Here is a 25,867-nt window from a genome sequence, read left to right as displayed (position 1 = left end):
CATGCACAGGAAAATCCTGTTTATTTATCCAATTTATCCATTTGTTACTCCGAGAGTGTACAAATGTAACCAAATCGACCCATCCGTTTAGTTCCATTTGTACAAATCCACACTCAGGATTTTACTGTGTGGGCACTCTCAGATCAAACCTAATCTAAAACACCCTGAACCTGCTGAGGAAGAGCTTTCACGATCCACAAGGCTCAGAGGTGAAACGGTAAGTAGCTGTCACTCACAGAGTTGCATGCGTTGGCCCTGTCGATCTTGGAAAGGTTGTTTGTATCTGTGTCAAAGGCATTCATCTTCTCCACCAGGCAGGTCAGAGCCGTCTCAGTAGCCTCGCCAACCTTCTCATACACACCCTTGGCCTGAGTGGAGATAAGGAGATACATACAACATTAGTTTGTGCCAATCCACCACTAGTACATATACATAGTCAAATTGTTAATTTAACTCAGAGATTGTGCATAAAGATGGTGAGATCATGCGAGAGCCCGGACCTCATTGAAGTCCAGCGAGGAGTCATTGCAGAGGGCACAGATAGTGGCCATCTCAACCAGACCATCATACTGGGAGGACTTCACTGGTTTGCCATCATGGTATCTGAGGGCAAGTACAGAACATCAACATACAGTATGTGTGCGTTCCGAAATACAGAGTCAGGTTACATTACTAGTTTATGTTACAATCCATGTCTGGATCACCTCAAGGCATAAAAATACGCCTTTACAAGCCCTCCCTTCTATCCATGTCTGCCCTTCAGAACTGAAGAGCTTCACAGCTTTCACCTGGATTTAAGAGAGGAGCTGCTAAGCTTCTACGATTGTCTTCCGTGGGTAGTAAAGGTACACAGCACAATACTAGTTGATTCAACTATGAGAGTGTAAAGGAAAATGGATCCAAATGGACCTTTTACATTCTCAGACTTAAATGATCACAGAGGAGTTTACTGTGTATGGGTTAAGAGTTACTCACACTTCTCCCTCTGGGGCGTAGGTGGAGCCAGTGATGGTAAACTCAGACAGAGAACAGCCATCTCCTTCAGTCTGGTTGACAATGAACATCTGAAGGGGAGAAAAAAAGTAAAATAAACATCACATTGAGCTACATCAGTGGTTCTCAAAGTGGGGTCCATCGAAACCCAGGGGTCCTTGAGGGGGTTCCAGGGGGTGCCCAGCAAAACGGGTTAATAAATACATATTAATTTGGGGGTCCTTGACATGAAAACCTCTGAGAATCATTGAGCTACATTACAGAGAAGATCACCAGTTTAAAAAAACTGTCTACACATCAACACCTCTATCACATCATCAGACAGCGTTTGCACGATCAAGTTCACTGCAGTCGGCAGGTTTGTTTCTGCACTGACACAGCAGATGGCACCAGACACCATAGAAATTCCCCACGGGCCTGAGCAGTGGGAGCTGTTAAAGACCTTGGAGCAGCCTGCAGTGTCATTGTGTGTGTGTGTGTGTGTGTGTGTGTGTGTGTGTGTGTGTGTGTGTGTGTGTGTGTGTGTGTGTGTGTGTGTGTGTGTGTGTGTGTGTGTGTGTGTGTGTGTGTGTGTGTGTGTCAGGGCTCGGCAATATGGACAAAATGAAATATCACAATATCTTTTTACCAAGAACTTAAAAAATAGCATCGCAATGGGTTGTGAGCTTGTAGAACTGCTATTTTCGCTATCTGACCATTTCTGAAAGTATAAGGCAAGGCTTAAGAGACAACACGTTTGCCCCATCGCGATATTACGATATGCAAAATCCCAGATGATATCTAGTCTCATATCAATATATTGCCCAGGCCTGGTGTGTGCGTTTCTATGTGAGAGCCAAGGTGGGTGGGTGGCCAGCTACATACAGTGAGGAGAAGGGGTTTGGTTTCCTCCATAAGTAAACAGTACCATGGAGTCAGAGTAAAGAGCGAAAGTGGTGGTGACTCGAGGAGGAAGCTAGGCAAGCTCCCACAGGAAGCACCCAACGTTGCTGTGGATGGACACAGACACGGACACGCACGTACGCACGCACGCACACTCTTCACCTTTCCCCTCCACCACAGCACAAACACCCACACAACACACATACACATATGCTGTTCCCTCTCATCACATCATCTCGTTTTTCCTTCGTAAGAGCTAGTCAGAAGGTCCAATCCCAGTGAAGGACTGACATACACAGTGCCATAACAACTGGTCTACATGGACAAGTAAAGACAGGAGTGATGACATTCAGTCAAGCTCTCCTCCAGCCAGAGGCCACACTTCAAACACTGCTGCTTGTGCCGTCTATCGACTAGGGGAAAATGGACATTCCATCAGGCTTATTTTTGGCTCAGCTTTTTCCATCATTACATACTTTCAGTATGTAATGAGATTATTTATTATCTACATATACATATACATATACATATACATATACATGTACATAAATTAGATAGAGATAGAGATAAAGAATATGCTTGCCTTGAATGGGGTCTCATTTCTTTTTTTCTTTTTGGTATGCCACTTTAAAAGCAATTCCATACCAGAGATTTGTTTAACATAAGATGGTGTTTGCAAGACATTTTGGTCCACAGTCCTAAAGTACCACAAGTGCATACTGTACATTTTAACTACAATGGGAACCTTTGTGGTAATCAAAGCCTTAATGACAGTACCGTTAGCATTATTCTACAGGAACAGTGTTCCAACATTGGTAGTGCTTGTCAATGAGATACTGTTGCAGACCAGTTAATGACCATGCTAAATGATGGTGACTCAACACAGTTGTCGCTGCACTCCAACAGGTAAACACTTGTCATCCAGCAACTTTTCTATTACTATTTAGGGCTGCGTTGTCTGGACTGAACAACAGTGCAGGACCAATAGAAAGCAAAACACATATGACGATGATAGTTTAAAAATAGCAGTAATACATCCAACAACAATAACGTTGTGAGACACGCAATTGTGAGTCCTGTCCTATACGCACATCAAAGGACAGTCCGCTTGTAGAGCTAATTAATGTGTTAATCCAGTCTGAGAACTGCAGAGGGTCACTTTGACAAAACGCATGTAACACATCTAGGGTCTTGTGTTGAGTGAGTTACAATTATGTACAATCTTTTAAAAATGAATATTATTTATATGAGTTAATATACTTTTCGTTTTAAATCGGTTAATTAGTCCTAAATCATATCAACTCTCTAATGGCAATTGATTGATTAATATTCCCGTACCTTTTTATATACAGCAAATTGAATTGTGTTCTTCTCCCCCCTGGGCCAGAGGGTGGTTGTGTTTGTTTTGTTGTATTGTGTATTTTGTATTGTTTTTTTGTGTCTATGTATGTCCTTTATTTTAAAAAAGTTGATATTTTTAATTCATTTCTTTTTTTTTTATGTAAATGAAATGAAAATCTCTTTGATAAACAAGAGTGAATGCCACGGGTCATATTCTAAACAGGAGCTGAGCAGACATTTCTCCGAGATGGGTGGAGGGGGAAAAATCAATACATGGGCAGCAACGGCAATTCAACTTGTATAAATGCTGTAATGTCCTATGAAAGTAGGGTTACTAGCGGCACTGGGGTGTCACATATACAGAGGGAGGGGAAACTACAGGCTGTCTGCTTTGCAGCATGGTGACGCAAGGTCAGTTATGCAACAGCAGCACTGCAAGTCATCCAACGGCTGAATGTAGTCTTCTGCAGCTCTGGCAGCACGCTGTCTCCTTGTTAAAGAGCTGCCTTTATTCTTCTCCAAACAGTGACATTCTGCTCACTGTTTACTTTTCACATACTGTATCTGCCTTTTGAGCAGATGTACTTACCCAGAGCAGGTGGGGGGGAAGGGGGGGGGGTAATCTAGTAAAAGGGCAGTTCCAACAGGAAACGGCATTGTTGATGGAAAATACATTGGCTGTTGAGAGGACCCAATCTGTTAACTTCTAAGAGTAAAAGGCAGGTGGCCTAGAAGTACAGGTCATAGGTTTGAACCCCCACAACAGCAAATGATGCAATCAACACACCCCTGTTTTCAGCTGAAGTGTCCTTGAACGGACACTGAGCCAGATTAAGAGAATCGGCTAAATTCCCAAAACTGTAAATGTCTCTCCAAACCACTGGGACACGCCACCATTCCACTCAAACGCCAGATGGGCTCTTAAAACGAAGATGATAGAGAGCAGAGACCTAAAACCAATCAAAACATGTTGTACAAGTGTGCGAGTCTCTCACCCTGCACACAGACATCTGGTTGGTGGTGAGGGTTCCCGTCTTGTCAGAGCAGATGACGGAGGTGCAACCCAGAGTTTCCACTGAGGGCAGGCTGCGGACGATGGCATTCTTCTTGGCCATTCGCCGGGTTCCAAGGGCCAGGCAGGTAGTGATGACAGCCGGGAGACCTGGGGGTGGGGGGGACGACGACATTTCAATATAAATGTTTCACACAAACACTAGATCAAGCCATCAAAGTCAGTCTTCCATTCATCGCTGGCAGAGACGGTCCTTCTGGTCTACCACCACGGCCACCGCTTTTGCCATTTTACCTTTGTGTTCACCCATAGCCTGGTTTTCCAAAGGCAAGCAAGTAGCATGATTGATAAGTTACAGGATGAGTAACATAAATCCTTGAATAAGTGTATTTTGTGGCAGGGCTCAAGGACCCATTTTTTCGAGGCAGAAGCCAAATTCTAATCCTCACATTTCTGCCTCCTCCGGCCTCCAGCGTGACCCGAAAATAGTTTGCATCCCAAATCAGAATTTGCTTTTCAAATTCCAAATGGACCCTTACAGGTCTGTAACTCTTGAGAGTGTACAAATGTACATTTGAATACTCTCAGAGTTATGGGGATCCTCAAAATTAAAATGTTTAAGAACCACTGATCTATCTCTCTCAATGAAGGAAAAATATCATACGATGGAGTATATACTGTGTCAGGTTTACCCTCAGGAATGGCGGCCACGGCCAGTGCCACGGCGATCTTGAAGTAGTAGACGGCACCACGAATCCAGGAGCCTCCATGGACGGGATCGTTGAAGTGTCCAATGTTGATGATCCACACGGCGATGCAGATCAGGGAGATGACCTTGGACAGCTGCTCTCCAAACTCATCCAGCTTCTGCTGCAAGGGTGTCTTCTCCTGCTCTGTGGCCGCCATCTCGTCACGGATCTTGCCGATCTCGGTGTTGATGCCGGTGGCCACCGCCACGCCCACTGCCTTCCCTGCCGCGATGTTGGTACCCTGGAAAATGGCGGATGACACGTCGGTTCAAGTTATAAAATGATAAAAGTCTCTTAAATCAAATTCTCATGTTTTTAAATAATGTAATTGCGATGGCTTGTATCGTTTAATAGCTTTAACTTGCACAACAGGAGAAGACGGAAGCAAACAAAAAGTAAAATAAAACTGAACAAGAAAACAACAAACGTGCAAATACTTGTTTCTTCACATTTTTATGTCAGAAGAGATATTTTACTACACTGAGGCCCTTGTACTGTTTTGTAATGAAAATGTTAATATATGTTAATATAGTATTTCTTTTAACGTGTTTTGTCATGTGCTATGAGGAAAATCATGCTACCATGAAGCCCTCTAAATGCATATTATGTTAACTACATGAACCCTGGCGTCCCCGTTTTGAGAAAATGGACCATGCAAGTCGGGAACGATTTAAATCGCTGCTGATGTAGGTTGGGAATGCATACCCCACCCGCTTATGCAATACCTGCTGTACTTGTCACAGTACCCGTTGCACCCATTGTCAGAGTACCCAGTGCAGTATCAATTACAATTCAACCAATCTACCAAATATGAACAGGGATCCCTGATGTCATCAATACATCAGAAACTGCAGATTTTTTATTAATGACGTGTGGGAGTAAATGGGAGAGATGGACCCGCAGAGTTCTATTGTGCACGCTACCATTTATATTGCCAGTGGCACAAATGTGACACAAAGCTTGGCCAATCCTTTAAGTCGATGGTCGGGTTGGCAAATCAGGGAAGCCAATGCCTACACCCCCCCCCCCCCCCCCCCCCCCCCCCCCCCCCAGATATTCGTGGTTTACAGTTCTTGGAAACCGTTGGTCCGTTCGAATTCCCACACAGCACTGCACCCCCCCCGCCCCGCCCCCGGGTCATCTGGGACACACGCTAAGTTTGGGATTGTTCGGTCGGACGGTGCCCGAGTTATGCCCGGGACAGCCATACATACTGTATATACATACACACAGAGAAAATGTATAGATATATTAGTGTTGCGACGCGTTGTGAGCTGGTAGATTGGCTATTTTCGTCATTTGTCGCACAAGGAAGTACACAGGGGGCCTAAGTGTTAAATAATAATACAAATATGTTTTCCATAAAAAGAAAAAAAAGAAACTGAAGGACAATAAGAGGATGTGTGCCAACATGCCAGGACTGCTTACAGAGAAGAGCATGTTCTTTTTGTCCTGGTTGACAGCACGTGGGTCAGGCACAGGGTCAGTGTGTTTGATCACAGACACAGACTCGCCTACAAAGACAACAGAAAGCAGGAGGTCAAAGCCAGTTCAATTATTCAACACAGGACAAAATACAATACAAGTTATCAAAAACTCCAGGATACTGTCAAAACAGTTCTACTTGAGAAACCAGTTTAGCAGCAAATGGTCATAAAAGTATCTTATCACCTTCACACTATGTGCTATTGAGAAACAAAATAGGGATTGGCATTTGCCATGGTAACAGATCATACCCTTTCACATGCTCCTGAATGTCCTTCTTTTTTTTGTACATGTGCTTTTAGAAAGTAAAATGTCACCATAGTGCCCCTAGCAAACATTCTTCTTGGTAACAGTAATATAAATTAGCTATCAGATTATAGAGGGGGAAGGGTGGCCTGGTATGAGAATGTTGAGCAACCTCAATCCAAGAATTTGTAGATCATGTGATGGGAGAGAGGGACATGGATGATAGCTAAGCCATTGTACAACAAACACATTAGCAGCTACTATACATAGACAACATTTTCTATCAGTCATGCACCAGAGTTTACAATTACCGTTATCAGATACAAGTGGGAAATCGTTGCTCTCGGGTGGAAACCTCATGTCCATGTTACTTTTTTTTTTAATAGCAAAAAAAGCTAAATTACAAGCTCAAAACAAGATTTAAGATTGGCTATTTTTGCTTATTTTGTGCGACACTGTAGTATGATGAAGTAGGACATTAAATTACGGGAAAAGGTTAAGTATGACAAAGTAGGGCATTAAATTACGAGGGGAAAAAAACAAAACAAAAGTTAAAATATGAAGATAAGAGGTTTCTGCCCGACAGCAACGAAATGGTAACTATAGGGCTCCACAATTAAAAGCTAAAGTGAAAATGCTTATATTGCTGGATTTGGTTAATTGTGCACGCGTAATGCCATCTATCTAAATGTCTATATAAGGCAAGGAATCCTGCCAACTGTGATGAGTCAATCAACAGACATCTTACCGGTCAGAATGGATTGGTCTACCCTCAGGGTTGTGGATTTGATGGAGCAGATACGAATATCAGCAGGAACCTTGTCTCCAACTAGAGGGAATAAATTTACCACATATTAGAGATAAAAATGTAGCTACTAGAAAGTGGAAACAGAATGTTAACACAAATACTGTACAGCATGCACACACACACGCACACGCACACACACACACACACACACACACACACACACACACACACACACACACACACACACACACACACACACACACACACACACACACACACACACACACACACACACACACACACGGTATGGCATAATGAGATGTTTTAAAATACATTTGAAGCTTTTAAAGCCAATGCCAACACAACAGTTAAAACCTAGTTCAGACAGAAGATTTGCTAGCCAACGTTGAAACTGGCAACCACTTGCAACAGAATCCTCCAAACTGTGGTTTGCAAACATTATAAAACTGGACAGTCCACATCGAGGCGATGAACGAAGATCGCTTATCGTTTCCATAGCAACAGCTCTTGTCACGTCACGACAACATACTTATTTGATGCTTAAACTCCAGCATCTGACAGCACAACAATCTTTCCTCCTATATCTATATGTTATATATATTCAGCTTTATTCATTTTATATTGGAGAGCTAGGCTTTAGACATTCAGGGAGGAAATTAATGACTGATCACTGTACCACAGAGCCAAACAAATGTGTTACCAACGTTATCAGATGACATTTGCCTAAATATGTTATGGAGTCAGCTGTTGTTGGACAACATCTGTCATTCACTCACCATCATAAAAGTCAATATTTGCAGATGAATCATCATGCTAAACAGACGTTTGGCTTTCCAAATATGACCGGCATATGCCACATGGTTCTGTCACTGTGTAGCTCGAAGGTCAGAGAGAGTACAACAATAGTAGCATTAGTGACTGACAGCACAATGCACTGTATATACTGAATGCAGTCTTAGTTTCGCCCCAGACAAATATATGCATTCTTAGTATTGACCAAGAAGAATACATACAAATATATTAGCATACAAAAATGTTTCCACATCATGACCTAAAGGTGGTAGAAATGTTCGCTGTAGGTGTCTTGTATCGTTCAGTATGACAATGTAAAAGACGGCCATCTATGAGCCGGTGCACAATAATAATACTACTCTACGAAAACAACTTTATTTTGGCATCTAATGCCATGCAGATATCATCAGCTGCCTTTGGAGAATTACCCACTCATGTCCTCTTTCTGCCAAGCCAACACTGGGTCGAATTTTTCTTCCACTTTCCTTGGATTTGTTTTGTTTTGTCAAGGTAAAACATGCCACAGCATGCGGCGGCAGATGTACAGTAGGTCATAGTTTATTTGCACAAAATGTGACATGTTGTCTGACTAGGGTGGATAATAATAACGCTTTGACCTTTTTCCCATCACACAGTGTGACATCTAATGAACAAGACAGCCAAAATTGTGCAGTGTGCAAACACCCTAAGGGGTTCCATCCCCACTGGGACAAAACCGCACTAAAAATGTCTATACTCATGGCACTGTTTAGATGCTATGTTAGCTAAATGCCTGAGCTTGGTTCACTATGTTTGCTTAATGCCTGTCTGACAGTCAAAAGGAAACGCAGTGCAACCTTATGTAATGTTTGGCTCACAAATTGGTTTGGATACCACTTTCCAACAAATGGCAGAAGCTATGTTAATGGGGCCCTACTACAGTCTAAGGGAAACGTTTTTAAAGGGACGAGGCTTTCTCTGAATTCAATAGGCAGTCAATCAGTATCAGAGTAGACTGAAAATGCTACCAGCTCCTTTTCAGGACTGCTAGTAGTTTTTCACTCCCTTCGCTATAGGCAGAGGGAGAGGAGGAAGGCCAGAGAAAGAAGAGGAAGTAGAGGGACTAGAAGCCATAAAAAGGCCAATCTCAAAGGAAAAAGCCAATTCGGGCACATCTGAATTGCAGTGACCCACTTCAGCTTCGTAATACTACATAAAGGCAGTGGAAACTAGGGAACTGGCTCAGGTCGTCGTGGCACAGTTCCCCTGTGCGTAGCTGACGTATAGACCTACTTTGTTAAAGATGCAAATTGTCTCGGATGGGTATTTTGAGGCTCCCCCCAAGAGCTTCACCAGGACCTCTCTTAAGCCTAATTTATATTTTGTCACATAACCGCGTACCTCAGTGAAAACAACTTGATTGTACTTGATTTGTTTGACCAAGCATACATTTGCACAGACAACAAAGCTTGAAGAAGAATGCACAAAAATGTTAAACTTAGAAAATGTATTATTTTAGAGACAAATAATGTGAGGTTAATGACTGTGAGAAAACAGTGTGAGAGAGAACTACTGAAAATAAGTAAAGATAGAAGGGGCAGGATGGCAGGATTCCCTTGTCAGGGAAACAAAAACATTAAGCTGGGACCCCCTGCATGCCCTTCAGAGAAGGGAGTGGAGAATAGCATGAGACAATGCACACAGCCAAAAATGGTTAAAGTATTTCAATATGTTCCCCCAATGCGCTGATCAGGTTTAAATGTGGACACATGATAGCAGCTGTTTGCCCGTCATCCCCATGGCGCAGGAAGAGGTAGGGGATTAATGCCAGCCACTGTCAGTCACAGGATAAAGACCCCATGCCCCACCCCGTGTCAACAGGACAATCACTCAATGGCAAAGTCTCTCGGAACTCACACTTCTACGACCGCGTCAACTCGCTAACCCTCAATTAGCACCTTGGGGTCTCTAAGCTTGCACATAATTGTGACTTAAGGTGTGCAAGTCTCAACGCAAACATAAATAACCCTCTAGCCTTGGCACAATGAGTGATAACGGCTTGTTGTGAGAGACGACCCCAATGTGCAGTGTGTGTCAGCTCATATTAAATGTACTGGCGGTCGGTGCCAGGAATGTCAGTCTGGCAATGGGCATTTTCCAATCGTGCGAGATGTCGACACCTTTTCTGAGAAACACACGTGTCAAGTTCTGCTGCATCTTCCAGCAAATGCAGAACAAGGGGTGCAATGGAACCCTCCCTTCTGAGAAGGCCAATGCATCACTGACGATGGGGCAATGCAGTTTTGGTGACTGACTAGTACAGGTACACCTTAAATTTCTTTGATTCAAAATATAACCTATAACAAAAAACACAATTAAGGTGCTAAAGATTGCATATTTGTTGTTATTATAGTTTTTTTTTTTGGGGGGGGGGTTATCTCAAAAACCTTTCTTACAGACTTTCTGACGTTTTTAAAATATCATCCACTTTGAATGAGGCCATTCCTGGGAGAAAGAAACGGATCAGTATTGACTGGAGAACAAGACCAAAACATGATATGTTTCCCAGAGAACCACCAAACTTAACAGCCACATCCTACATGATTGCATAACACTTCCTGTAGCGAGACATTAAAAGTGAGAAACATTGACAACTTGGTAAGAAAAGGGGGGGGGGGGAGGGGAGGGGAGGACAAAAACTAAACAGTAGGATGTTGAACCAAGACACATGGGATAACAAGACGCTTAACAATGGCACTTGTTGATATGACTCTCGAAAACATGTTCTCAGTGTCGGGACACCTTTTTTGTACAAAGCTAAAGCGAGAATCTCCTGTGTCTCAGACACGCTGGCGCAGTCATAAGCCTGTGTTAAACTGCAGACATGCTGTAATTGAAGTGTGTGTATATCATCTGTCCCTTAATGTCAACATCCTACTTGGTAGAAGTCCAACAGGGTCCTCAGGCATGACCACCTTCTCACCTCTGTGCCTGCCAACATCACAGCCTCTATGCTTAAGAGCAGAGAGGGAAATCCCCACCATCCATTCACAAATGCTTGCCATGGAACAGATATGGTTGCCTTTTATTTGAGAAATCCCACTCTTGTTCTAAAATGTTGTCTGATAAAAACATTTTGTTGCTAGTGAACAAAGACGTTTCTTGTCCTACTTCAGAGAGTCTAGACACATGCGCGGTGCAAAATGAAGAGGCTCAAACCAGGAGCGAGACAAACACATGAGATATGACTCCCGAAGGTGCACTTTAAAACTGCCAAGTTGAGGCCGCAGTGCAAACCACAGGGGCTGGCAGCTTTGATGGGCAGATGCCACTGCAGATGTTTTAAGGGCTGGCTGAAACAAAACGCTGAGGCTGTGTACATGATTATTAGCCACATTTACAATTTGAGGCTGGGTTTATTTTCCTACCCTGCCAACTCTACCATGTTAATGATTTAAATAGAGTGGAACACATACCTGGTGTTCATACTAAGGCTACAACGGTTACTGGTAATCGAACTAATTGATTTAATAGATTATAAAAAATCACAAAATAATCTATTATTAGTTTAGTTTATTTCAGTCAATTTTGTGTAACATTTCATAGGTAATACAAAAAACGAATTGCCTATTTTGGGCATGTCATTGTAGGCAAAATGTTTCAAAAACGTTTTTAAAGATTGTGAAAATAGCCGATCTACAAGCTCACAAAGCGTCACATCACGAAGGATTGTAAGATTGTAGATTCAAATGGTTAATCATTTTGTTGAAAGATCATGTTTTTGTAATATTCAAGTAAAGCTCACTTACTTATTCGATTAATCAAAAAAGTAATCAATAGCATAATCGATAAGAAGATAATCAATACTTGCAGCCCTAGTTCATCTTTTACAAATCATGAACATCGCCTTTGACCGTGGTTAAGTCAATAGTTACCTTTGACCTTGGTTATGTCAATAGTATCTTCGATGGGCTTTCACTTTGACTGCATCTGTTTTGCATCTCAAACAGCACTCTGAGCTTCTGGAACGGCTTCTGTTGCCATAGTAACAATTCAAAACTTGTCCCAGGACTGCGCTGGAAACACACAGCTCTTCTTGTCAAAAACATTGAGAGCTCAGTGGAGTTAAGTAACAACAAAAAGTAAGACTGGACATAGATTGTCACAGAATACAAGAATCATGTAGACTCTGATTTCTATCTACGATAGCAACATTTTTCAAGAGGTTGAATACATGCCACATGTCATGCTTCCAAACTGTTGCCAAAGCCATGTTTAGCATAGCAACGGTGTAATTGTGAATAGTACCAGGGTATGAAACCGTGGCCTTTCTCTTACAATATACCTTACATCTGTTGAAAGCAAAAGTGAAGAATCGGATGGTAAATGAATATTCCTAAATTTCCTCAATCTTCAGGTCACAGTTTAACAAGTAGTGTAGTATCACTATCAACACACACGCATGCGCGTGCACGCACACACAGTATCTGTCTCTGCTCTTACTCCCCATCAATCATGATGATGTATGAAGTGAGAAGGTGAGAGGGCAGAGAGGCCTGGGCAACAGTTGTCTGGGAAAAAGGGCTTCCACACAGGCCTATGATCAGGGCTGCGGCGTGAGGACAGCTCCGAAAACGTACTTATGGTTCTGTCACTCTCTTCTGTCTTAACGTCACCACTTTCTCGTCAGTGACCCCTCATTAAGGCCTGCTCAGGGTCAAACCAGCATATCTGACCTGTCGCATTCCCATCCATAACCACTGACAGAATGGCACAGATTCCCGGTACTCAACGCAATAGCTAACTCAAGGCTAACATGACAATGGTGAGTTGGTACGCAAGAGGAATGCCAATGATCTGTGTGAAACTAACAGTGGCTTGGCCTTAGTAATAGAAGCTAGGGACTTTTATGAGAAGCATTAGTGATTTATTCAATATAAGATATTCCATGTAGTGGACTGGACACTTTTATTCTAAGTGGTTTTAAGTACAGTGAGTACAGTTTTCCCATTTTTTATCAAAAACAAATATAGTAAAGATAGCATATCTATAAGCTTTCCCCTGGCAGTCATCACCATGGGCTTTGTAATATTCACCCCCCCCCCCCCCAAATCTAATTTAATGCCACTTTCGTTCGCTTCCTTCACCCATGACCAGAGCTCTCGAACTTTCTGTTCCATTGCACACGCTGCCACTTACATTGGCGACGCGGCACATGTGAAGCTCGGCCAATCAGTTAAGCTAAAGGGTTGAGTTGGCCAATCAGGAACTTATATCGAACTTATAAGTGGCACAAACGTGATGTGAAGCTTCAAAGCTTCACCAATTCATGAAGCAGTCGGGTCGGGTTGGCCAATCAGGAAAGCAGATGCATACACACAGAGATACGGTGTGTCTTCCACAGAATCGGTGTGTCCTCCGCAGACCCGCGGTCGGACAGATATTCATGGTTTTTCCAAAGTTGGTCCAAACATGGCAAGTTTGAGGCCGTTTGGTCGGACGGCGTCCAACTTATGGCCGGGACACACAGACATACACGCACAGGTTTCATATTAATTATTAGATAGATTAATTGTGTGAGCTACACAGGAACACTGACATATATCATTTGGGGCTGTTCTCAATGTCTGACGTCACATGCCTGCAGTTTCTCCTTGCCACTAAGACAAAACCATTTTGGAACGTCTCTCCGACAACCGGACAATAGTATACCATACACCTGGCTGGACCAGACTCCTGTCAAAGAGACCCCTCCTCAGTGACAACACACACTTGCCAGACCACACAAAATGCCACATGCCATCCAGGGTGTCTGGAATCCCAGCCTGTAAAGGGTAGGGACGGCTAGGGTCTGTGCATTGGGCTTGGTGGGGGGCGACTGGACTACTCCACAAAGCACTTCCCTATAAGGCCTCCAAATAATAGACGAGAGATCCTCCCCCCTAGCCTATACTGTACAGTACCACTCCCCACACAGGCCCCTCTCTCAGGAGACTCCACAACCTAACATGCAGCAGAGAACAAAGTCACTCAGTGCTCTATAGTGTAAGGGAGGTCCACATCCAACTCATCCAACTATTCATTATCATGTCTTAGATTACATGAGGGAATAAAAAAAGATATACTACATTGGCTTGTGGACTACTAAATGTAATGTCAATGTCAATTTAAAAGATATCGTCGCTGTCGGGCAGAATCTTGTATCTCCATATTTCATTTTTTAATGCTTTTTTCGCTATTAATTTCATACTTATATACTACAAAATAGGGATGGCAGGTTTAAAGTGGTTAAGTCTGTCTTTAGACTTATATAATATTCAACCAATGAAAAGTATTAACAAGAGCTAAATAATAACTACATTGAATCCACTGGAACAAAGGTTATTTTTTACATTTCCTGAAAGGTTACGGTTTTGCGATATTGTCTGGTGGCCTATCCTGATTACAAGCACTGCAATCCTCACCCCATATGTAAATTGTAAATATGGCTATGGTAGTTTTAAAAACGTAAATTAAACACACTTATAACAACAAACTGAATGTCAGAAGGTTTTTGGTTGGAGAAGGCCCAGGTTCCGTTAGGGTTTACTGCAGCAACAGCAAAATAAGCATTTGTCCGAGCCACAGTATTGTGGAAGAGTACACTGGAGCAGCTCCTTTATCAACTCTGTAAAAGACATCAGACAAATGGACAGGGCTGCATATTGGCTTGGCCAGAAACAGGCCAGATAGCACAAAGCAGCTCTGCTGCCTTTTAAGTACGACAGCTTGGGCAAGACAGAACGGAATATATCACCCAGAACCCAAAACCAACTACAGCAGGTGCCCTGCAAGGTTACAGCAGCACTGAGAAGTATGAGAAATTAATTCGGATTTAATCACTTACGCCCCATTTCAAAAAATATCTACAAGCTCACAATGTGTCGCAGAGGCATTGTGAGCTGGCAGATTGATTTCCGCTATTATTTGAGAAAAAAATATAATACAAATATTTTTGCCTATATTGACATGCCCAAAATAGGGAATCCGGGTTGTTTTTGTAAAACAAATACTCCATGCCTGTCTGTGTACACTACACGAGAGCTGATGTTGAGCAAAGGGAAGAAGGAAGCAGGCTCAGAGCCCACGGTGGTGCTCTGACAGCCAGGACCCAGAGACTAGCTACTTGGGTATTCTCCTCACGGCTAAGCCAGTCAGAGAGGGCTTGTGTTTTCGTGCCCTCTGCCTCCGCTCAGTGTGCATGGAGTCAGCTGGCATCTGCCTGCGTCATCAAGGTGGTGGTGTGGGGGATCAAGCTGGAGCTTTCAGGAAAATATTATTATTCAAAGAGGCCTGGCAGGTACCAAATATGAGGGAGCTTTGGAGGATTTAGTGTGTAAGCTGAGGTGATGGGTTTCATCCTCTCACTGCAGGAGTAACACATCCTGCTTTGCTGTGTGCTGGCTGTGCGTTTAAGGCTCAAGCTGCTGACGGGGTAAACCTTTAGTGTCCTTCACATTGACTGTAAAGTGATCTGTACTATGTAATAGCTGAATGGTGTCAAAGAATTGTTAATGCACCGTTTACTTTATTTTGTAGGTTTATGTGCCTCTTTTGTATTGTGCATTGTGATTTTATCACAAGTTTCCCTCTTAACAGGAAAAACCTTAAACAAAAAACGAAAAAAATAAAGTATTTTCCCCAACGAAATTAATTCAGTCCATCTACGGTAATTGTCAAAACCCCATTCAGAACACGCATGGAATGATTCTCCTTTTATACTCAGGGTCCAGGATAATGCTAGGTCTGCCCTTGGTCAAGGTGACATTGGGAGTCCTGCTGAACACTCTCCTACGTCATCCGCTGCAACAATGTTCCCCTGAGCAGGGGAGAGAGAGAGGGGGCCCACCAGACACCTGTCATCTTCTTCACCACTGGCACTGTCTGCTATAAATAAAGCATTCCATAATCTAAACAGACTACGATTGCTAAAAATAAAAGACCCCACTGTGCTCGCTGAAAAACACTGCATCACCTCTGTGGCTTAGGGTTAAACCACATCGCGATAACGCCAGTGGCCCCCAAGGACTTCGACATTCCGTGACACATCCTATCCCCGTCCATCTGTCTCTACAGGAGGACTCGTGCGTGCTGATGACGGGGGGAAATGGTCATCCAATCACGATCAAAGCCAAAGTGTTTCAGCTCCCGAGATACACTGACTGCATCACAGGCCTTATCAGCACCGTGGGATACATCACACAGGAAATCAAAGCATCAGCGTTTCAGCTGCTGATATTCCTGAGATAACGCCGGCTGCATGGTATCAAGAGTGACTCACTGCACCGACAGAGAAAACTGGCTGACGATTTGGAGGCTGCATCTTAGGATGTGTCAGCGCGTAGCACGGGTAGGAGCAGCTACTGTAACTTCAAGAGAGCCTCGACAAGGATGTGTGTGCCGAGTACAACAGCTGGGAGGCGTAGTGGTAGACAGGCACACTCGTGCACAAAAGGAACGTTGCAATGAATTCTGGGGCCCATGAAAATGTATGATACCAGGACCACTTACGGTAATCCCTATATAATATACTTCATCCTACATGAAATACAGAAAAAAGACAATCTACAAGCTCAGAATGTGAAGAAAAAAAGAAAGAAAAAAAAAACAGGTTAATGTGGAAACATACTGATGATGACATGAATACGCGGTATTCATGGGACCTCAGGTCCCATGAATCATCATCACTTTGCACTGCTTCGTGACAGGCCTGCGTGCACACACACGGGGGCCTCAATAACACCTGTGCCAAGCTCTTTGAGGCAATGTGTTAATAGGAACATCACAAAACACACCGCTATTGTAGGGTGAGTCACCTCTGCAGTGGTACTAAGAGGGGCCTTGAGATAAATGTAATCCATTGCCACCTAGTTTCCCTATCATAAGCACAAAGCTTGGAAGAGCTTAACAATATGTACCAAAAGAAGGCGGTATGAGGAAAAATCATGAAATCCAAGGATTTCTGATTGCAGCTCCAATGCCATTACATTGTTAATTATGGGGTCATTAAAAGGATGTCTCCTGTTGTATTCATGAGCGATTCAGATGGTTACAACAGAGTAGTCCAAAAACCCAATGATATAACATCTAAACATTCATTTAAAAATATGTAGGCTGCAACATGCTTATTTATTTGCAACAGCTTACATTGTAATAACGGAAAAAAGCATTTGTTTCTAGAAGGCCAAAGTTACACGTTAAAATTCTGGAGCGCAAGGGTCAGCACCATAGCACTTTAAGAAAGTACATCCACTGCTGTGTCGCTTATCATAAGTGCTGGGTAAAGTAATAGATGATGAATAGAAAGGCAGAGAAGATTTTTCTTTAACATTTTTAGAATAAGCTTTATAAAGCAGTCAGTGTTCAGCGCACGGTGGCAGAAAGCACTCAAACTTACCAGCAACTTCCACAATGTCTCCAGGCACGATGTCTTTGGCCTTGATCCTCTGAACGGTCTTCCTGTCTTGCCGATACACCTTACCCATCTCAGGCTCATATTCCTTCAGGGCCTCAATGGCGTCCTCTGCATTACGTTCCTGATGAGAAACATAACGAATGTCAGTGCCAGCCAGTCAGTGTCAGTAAAATTAAGTGGTTAGCAGGGGATACCCCTATGAAAATACCTCTACTACACTGCAGAGAACCTTACATCACATAAATATCAAGCTTCACTGGATATTTATGTTGGAGTGATACATGGGAGAAGACACACACCTGTGTTTACAAACAAACATACCGTAATACACTTGTGTGTATACTGTAGTCAAGCAGTTGGGATGACAGCTCTTAGGATGAAAGTCTATTGCTGGGCTGCTGGCCAAATTGATCATTCCCAAGAGCCAATCATAAGGGATAATGTACGGTGAGGCATTCATTGGAAAATAAACCCTGACGGGGTGAAAAAGTCCTGCCAGGCTGCCACCTCAACTTATTACATGGCTACTTAATGAATTAAATCTATAATTTAACATGACTAGACCAGCGCCCTTCGGCTACCCTGGGGCTGTGCCATGCAAGTCGGGAATGATTAAAGCTGGGAACACACGCCCCACCCATTGTGCAATATTCCTGTTATCTGATGTACTCGTTGTACCCGTTGTACCCGTTGTCAGCTCCACGCGCATCGCATTTTTCTTCGCACTGCCACCTTCGTTCACTTCCTCTGCTATGACCACAGCTCTCGTACTTTCTGTTCCATTGCAAATTGGCACTGCAGCACAAACGAAGCGAAGTGGCCGACGCCGGGTTGGCCAATCAGGGACTTATATTGGCTAATGGCTATGGCTAAGTAGCACAAATGTGACGCGAAGATTCACCAATCCGTGAAGCCGACGGGTCAGGTTGGCCAATCAGGGAAGCCGATGCATATACTCCTAAAACACACAGAGATTCGGTGCGTCCTACTCAGAAGCGGTATATCCGTGCCGGTATATCCTGGTTCTCCAAAGCCAATGATCAGATCAAATTGCCACTTAGCAATGGTTTGTTATGAAAATACACATTACTACTCCTGCTTCAATAGACATAACATGGGCCATACAGGCATTATTACAGCCAATATGGTTGACGTATCGCTCCAGTGAGCAGCAGCAGCCAATGCGGATATATTATACATCTATGTGTATATATCTATTGTAAATCCGCCATCTGATATGGTTGCAATTAACTCTTCATCAGGAGAGGGAGACAAAGGATATAAAACTTACAGATTGTAGCTTTAAGGTGAACTATATCCCTTTAATAAAGGATTTTTTTTTTTACATAAATGTCATGTTGTCAATGACCCACACTCTGGACCCATTTTCATTTTCCTGTCTTGTATTCCCCATTGTATTCCCCATCACAGAGTTAGCCTGTAGTGCTGATGATGTACTTGGTACCGTAGAGATTTTCAGGACAATTATCATTTTTAACCACTTGAACCTTAGCGTCCCTATTCTGGGGCGAACATTTGGTGAAAATAGTAGATCTACAGGATCACAACGCGTCACGTTGTGAGCTAGTATAGAGCCCTGAGGGTAAGTACAAAAGCAGATCTTATGTAGCCAGTACATAATGAATGAGACTTCCATCCAACCAAAGAAGGTATATCAAATTTGAGATATCAGTAGTGTCACTGGATAAAACTGACTGACAAATAGACTGATTCTTTTTCATTTTACTGGCATCTAAGGACCCTAGATCCTAAATCAGTGCAAATAATATTTCACCAAGAGTCTCACCTGCCATACACCAACAATAGCATTGGCTATGAGGATGAGTAGGATTACGAAAGGCTCCACAAAGGCTGTGATAGTTTCTTCTCCTTCCTCGAACCATGCCAAGACCTGGAATCAATCAAATGAAACGTGAGTCATTATACTGAATACATGCGTTCCCTCACAGCATCAGGTCATATTAACCAGCTCAGACATCGTTTTTGGGGACATATTCACAAGCACACAAATAAAATACAAGGACAAAAGCAAGCACACACATTGAGACTCTGACAAAATACATTGTTGATTGCTACAAACATCTACAGTATACCCCATATACCCACCCACATATTATAAAAAATGTGTTGGACAGATTCTCAGCTCATTAGAAAAGCTTCAGCAGTTCTCCTGCAGTCAGAGGCACAATATCTGTCAGAGATGGCTTGGTTTTAATAGCAGAGTGTCATCCCACACATTTGTCACATAAACATTCCTTGTATTTAGAATGATTACTTTACTCCGCTGCAACACAAACATACTGAAGTTTAGTGGTAGAGGGCAGGCACAATATTTAGTGTATAATCGGGGGTAGGTGCTTATTGTTTAAGTTTAAGTACCAAGTTCAATAATAGGTCCCATTGGGGATGCACTGGCAAAACTCAATTTGCTGGACTTCTGGCATCAGTGCTAGCCACTTGACAAAGGAATAATTAACAAATTATCCATAATAATGAACTAATTAATTCAAAAACCACAACATAATTAGTCTGATTAGACTGCAGTCATTGCACAGACATTTTGGAGTAGATGTGAATGCAGGTTTCCTAATAAGAATTATGTGAACGGCAATAGAACGTCAGCATTCAATCAGCCTCAGTAAGACACATAAATAATGTCCCATAATGTAATGGCAGCAATTAAACAATCAAACTACACAACCACAAACTATGTCAACCGAATGCCAAACAACCTTTAAAAGGCTTAACTCAAATAGCGAACATAATTCTAATACTCGTGTCAATAGTACAACAGAACTTCTTTTTTAACCGCTTCAACTTAACCCTGGCATCCCTTTTTGGCCATGTCGTTCAAAAATCTTTTAGTGAGACACATTGTGAGCTTGTAGATTTTTTTTTAAATATATGCCTTAAGTGGCTGGTCAATCAAGATATTCCCTCCCCTGCTTCTCAACCCTTCCCCCAAAATGTGCTGCTCCTTGCCTCTCTGACATTCATTTGAATAATGTTCTCTCATCTGTGTTCCATAACTGCATTCTCTCAGTGGTGGGCAGAGTCATGACCACTGAGAAGAACGCATCAAAGTGTCAAAACAATTTAGATGATGCCCGATGGCCTAGTCTCTACGTCGATGTGGGTTGCGTGTGCACTGTACTGGTCTGATTGGTGCCCTCCCACTGAGAATACGCAGAGTCCAAATTTGGTGTGTAGAGTGGTGCTCTGTTCCTCCTGCCAGACAGCAGCTACCGACACCTCTCTATCATCTGACTGGGCACTACACACGACATACCAGCCAACGAACACATCCACATACAGTACATATCAGAGACTGGACCTACACAGTTATCCCAGGCATTGTTCAGTGTCTTTAACCACTTAAACCCTATATACTTTCTCAAATATGACGAATAGTGGGAATAGACAATTTACAAGCTCACAACAAACGCATCATGATGCCATGCGTTGTGAGCTTGCTATTTTCTCCAATTTGTTATTTAAACATATTGACATTATGACATGCCCATAATAGGGACACCAGGTTCAAAGTGGTTAAAGAGGCACTATTCTTCTAAAACATCACCTCAACACTTCCTTTTCGTTATTGTTCTTCGACATTCTCTTTGATTCTATAACGCAATCACTATATAATAGTTGTTTAATGAAATAACATTAACTTATATGTAGTATATAAATTATAATATCGCAATTATTTCGCTTTTAATATTGTAAAAGTAGGCTATAGTAGTGTTTGTGGTGGAGTAGTAGTAAATATGTGTCTAACTATAGCAACTTTGTCAATCAGAAATGTTTACGAATAGGGAAGGACCCATAATCCCAATCAGTGTTTACAAATAGGGAGGGAACCATAATCCCAATCAGAATTACTTTCAAATAGGCCTAATGCGTAAGGACCCATAAACACACATTTTTCTCACTCAAACCACTCAGATAATGAAAATGGACAGGAGCGCTTGACTCAAAATAAAACCACCCACCCATCAAAATATAGGATCTAGGTGGCATCACACCAAAAAACTGACTGATTAAGACTATAATATGATGCCTCAGAATGGGCTTCTACAAGCCACTGATGATTTTATTACTTTTCTCACCCCTTGGGGGGGTGAGAAAAGTGTGGCGGGTCAGTCATTACACAGCAGCAGTACAAGACGACTCAAATGCCGTGGCACATGGTGATAGCAACTCAATACGGCCAACTGCTGCCGTCACCATTCCATGGACGAGTCGCCAGCCTTCTCAGCTGTTTGACACCCTACGCTGTTAGTGTAACCGCAGCTGAACTGGACAAACTGAAGACGTTCACACTTTCACCGCTATGTGCTATGCAATGCATAAACTCTCCCCTGCCAGTCATCACCCTGCGCTCCATAATAATCACCCCCCCCCCCAAAAAAACATCTTTCATTTATCTGTGGTGGTAGGGTACGGTTGGGGTTGTGATGGCAGGTTAACCACTTTCAACCTGGCATCCCTATTTTGGGCATGTCAGCATCATTATACCGTACATTTACCCAATTTCCTGACATTTTCAATAAATAGCGAGAATATCTCATTTACAAGCAATCCATTTATAAGCAAGGGAGTACGGAAGACATGGACTTGAACTTAGCATTGGGTTTATGCATCATTTCATTCATATGCATCAAAGTCCAGAATGAAATGACATCATCAGTCAAAATCAATGATCAAGGAATAATGCAATGGAGAGTGACCACTCCCACAAACCTATCAAGAAAAAGACTACATAACGAATCTGTTGATATACTTACAAATGATATACATGCAGCCAGCAGAAGAATTCGAACAAGTAGATCTTCAAATTGCTCTACAACAAGTGACCATAACGATTTCCCTGTGGAAAAGGAAAGTCAATTAATACAATACCAATATACAGTATATGTAGTAGTATTAATGTATTATACCGTAACATGAAATAAATAGTAAAAAGAAGAAAGAATGTTTACCTTCTTCAGCAGGTAACTCTGTGTGGGGTCAAATCCAGGGACCATACATGAAAAAAAAAAGATAAACAGGAAGGGGACATCATTCAATGGTCTGTAATTACTTTACATAGGAGGCAATCTGGGAATCCATTCGGGGAAAAATTTGCTTTTTTTGTGTAGAAACAGTCAACGCAGTTTGGCTCCTCCCCTTTCTTAGCCCACTTCCTCCCAGATGATTCTGTGTTTATTCCTACCAATAACAACAGTACATGTTTGGGGCAGTGGTGCTGCTGTGCTGACAGGAGGTAACCTGAGGGATGTGTTGATGGTCTGCTTCTGTTTGTCTTGCTGACTGAGGGACTAGCTCTGAGAAAAGCATAGCTGAACTTCACTTGAGGTCAGCAGTGACCTCAAGTGACATAGTCAGTGGTCTGCTCTTTTTCCCTCTACACCTATACCTACACCTCCAAAAATAGCAGATCTACAAGCTCACAACGCCTCGCAGTGCGAGGCGTTGTGAGCTTGTAGATCTGCTATTTTTGGCTCCTCAGAAAAGGGATACTAGCTAGGGTTCAAGTGGTCAATGTGAAGAGAAGCAAATCATCATATCACACTAAGATTTGGCGTCCCCCCTGTAGTAACTCTGAGGACCCCCTAGGGGTCACGGACCCCCTGTTGAAGACCCCTTGGTCTAGACAGTTCTCAGTACACATGGCAAGTTCTGAAGAACAAACACCTGCACTCCCTCTCTCTCTCTCTCTCTCTCCTTTCTTTGTCTTTCATGTTACTCAGTGATGATGCCGTTCCGCTTAGTGACTCATTTCAGGCAACTTGAGCAGAATACTAATAAGCTCAAGAGAGTTGCTAAGAGGTTTGTGCTGCATTATAACGAATTATTTACACATGAATAGCTGAAAACTGACGAATGAGTTCATTTGTAACGCTGAGAGTGAACAAATGGAACCTTGGGTACAATTTGTACACTCTCAGAGTTAAATAAACAGAGTATTTTACTTGTTTACCATCTTGGATGAGGGTTACCTCAAAGTGACAACTGTACGTTGTCAGATGACACATTACATAAAATGCATTGTAATAATAATTAACACCAGTCATTCAATGATCTAGTTTCTCCAAAGAGGAAAGTAATAATCTGGTTATTAAGACATCTTCTAAAGAAAAAGAAAAAAGAAAAGAAAAAAAGAAAGGAAATCCACGAGGTCATCTATGATGACGTCAGCAGCCAGATACCGGCTTGGTGGTGATGGTGACATTTAGCCCAGTACTGTAGAGTGCACGATGACTAAGGACATGTTGGATTTGAGAGTCTTCTTGAAATGCCAACAATAACACCAATAAACAGACAGTTTGTTTTCATTCAACATACCGTTTAGGCCCCACTTCTCCCTCTGTCGTTTCACCTGGTCCAGGGCCAGCCCCGTGCTCTCATTGACGCAGAAATGAGTGTAAACTTCTTCAACACTCTTTGTATGAGCGTTCTCCATGGTTGGACGTTCCTTCTAGACTCCTGCTGCTCACAGCGACTTCACCGTGACCGTGAATGAATAGTCCTCCTCCCGTTGGTGGCACCTTTTCTCTATCAAATTCAACCCTTCAAAAAGAACAAATAGTTGGCCAACTAACTGATGTATCTCATCTGATCTATCCTTCACATTCGGATATCTTTAAAAGACCGTGGAGACTGGTATTCACTGGAACGTGACCCCCTTCCCCCCTTTCTGCCAATAATTATGATCCCAACAAGTAATATTTGGGCTAACAACAAAATACCTCTCCCCCGTCTTCGATGAAGATACTATATGGGTGTCCTCTTATCTTCCAAAAATGGTGGCAAAGAGTGTGTGCAGCAAGCCGTCTGTCCTGTTGAGGACTGCATTCACCCAGTCCTGAGCCTCTCTGTACCGTCTCTCCACCGGCCGCCGTGTGGTGCAGCTCTGCTCTCTGTGGTGGTAAAGCGACGTGCTCGATATTCTGCATTTATCAAAGGGGCAAAGTGTTCGTCCCATGGCCCGAACGGACAGCTTCGCCGCTATTGGCCAGTTGGTTGCCAAGTAACCACTGACGCAACGTTCGAGATGCCTGGCTAGTGTGATCCATCTGATCACTGTTTGGTTTCCGTAATGACTTATATAATAGTATAGTATAGTAATAATAATAGTAATTGTGTGGTGATCATTTTAGGTAGACATTTTATACACGTTGATCCAAATTCAGCCAGTCCAAGCCTTTAATAATAGTTTTTGAAAATGAAACCAAACAGTTAAATAATAATTATACTGTAGCGACCACCCAAAAGACCCGGCCGTAACTTGCTCCCCCAAAGAATTTGAGTACTCGCTACATTGTATGTATTGTGTGAATTGTATGTATTGTGAACCGAAGTTGCTTATCAGGATAAAAAAAAACGTTTATTCTTAAACCATGTGTAACAACATAATAATAATTCTCTGCTTGTCTGTTTTTGTTCGTTGTTTAATGTTTTTTTCTTGAAGATCCCCCTGATGTTGTCTGGTGAGTGGTGACCTCCCCCAAGCAGGCTGTATGGGGGGTCAGCCCGGGTCACAGGAGGGGCTATTGTCCTGTAAATTTCTTCTTTGTTTGTATGTGTTTTATATTGTCAATAAAGATCATTTTCCTTTCTTCTTAATGTTGACCGGTTGCATGACAACCAGCTACCCAATCACAATACCCAATCAGTGACTGTCCCTCTGGACTATGTGATCATACTGTACCATTATGGAAGTGCCTCATTGACTTCTCCTGTTCCTTCCTTGCTCTGCATGTGGAGTAATGTCATTGGATGGAAGACGCCCGAGGCGTTCAAAATCACACAGGAGCCAAAACAACCAGGAAGTATGAGGCAAACCCCCCTAGTTTTCATTGAACTTCAAATCAAGCTTTTTAAATAATCAGCAAACCAAATGAAGAACTTGAGATACATTTTTCTCACTTTACTGTATGATTGTTTCTCCGGGGTTTTTGTCGCCAATGATTTTCCATGACTCAACATCACATGTCATATAAGATAATGTAACTCAGACAACTGTTAAAAGAAACGTATTGCATCAAAGGCCCTTGTTACCAAATGGTATTTCCTGCCTTGATTAAATAATAAATCATTATATTATTATCTTACACCGGTGACTGTCTTCTTGGTCA

At 42.5% G+C, this 25,867-nt stretch overlaps 1 protein-coding gene across 1 annotated transcript in view; it reads right to left on the bottom strand.

The window, feature by feature from the left end:
- LOC311044581 (sarcoplasmic/endoplasmic reticulum calcium ATPase 2-like) overlaps window positions 1-24,667 on the bottom strand; it is a 36,069-nt gene extending 11,402 nt beyond the window's left edge. Inside the window, exons 1-13 of the mRNA XM_084056271.1 lie at window positions 24,479-24,667; window positions 24,075-24,299; window positions 22,709-22,726; window positions 22,514-22,596; window positions 19,510-19,614; window positions 17,685-17,823; window positions 7,457-7,537; window positions 6,406-6,491; window positions 4,921-5,218; window positions 4,212-4,378; window positions 976-1,064; window positions 501-603; window positions 237-368 (exon numbers count right to left, since the gene is read on the bottom strand). Of these exons, the coding sequence (XP_083912397.1) occupies window positions 237-368; window positions 501-603; window positions 976-1,064; window positions 4,212-4,378; window positions 4,921-5,218; window positions 6,406-6,491; window positions 7,457-7,537; window positions 17,685-17,823; window positions 19,510-19,614; window positions 22,514-22,596; window positions 22,709-22,726; window positions 24,075-24,192 (1,419 nt within the window). The 5' untranslated portion in view covers window positions 24,193-24,299; window positions 24,479-24,667. The remainder of the gene's footprint in view (window positions 1-236; window positions 369-500; window positions 604-975; window positions 1,065-4,211; window positions 4,379-4,920; window positions 5,219-6,405; window positions 6,492-7,456; window positions 7,538-17,684; window positions 17,824-19,509; window positions 19,615-22,513; window positions 22,597-22,708; window positions 22,727-24,074; window positions 24,300-24,478) is intronic.
- Window positions 24,668-25,867: the final 1,200 nt, after the last annotated feature.

Source organism: Gymnoscopelus microlampas (genome assembly GCF_963454915.1).
Source record: "Gymnoscopelus microlampas genome assembly, chromosome: 4".
NCBI lineage: Eukaryota > Metazoa > Chordata > Actinopteri > Myctophiformes > Myctophidae > Gymnoscopelus > Gymnoscopelus microlampas.
This window is presented reverse-complemented; position numbering and strand designations above follow the sequence as displayed.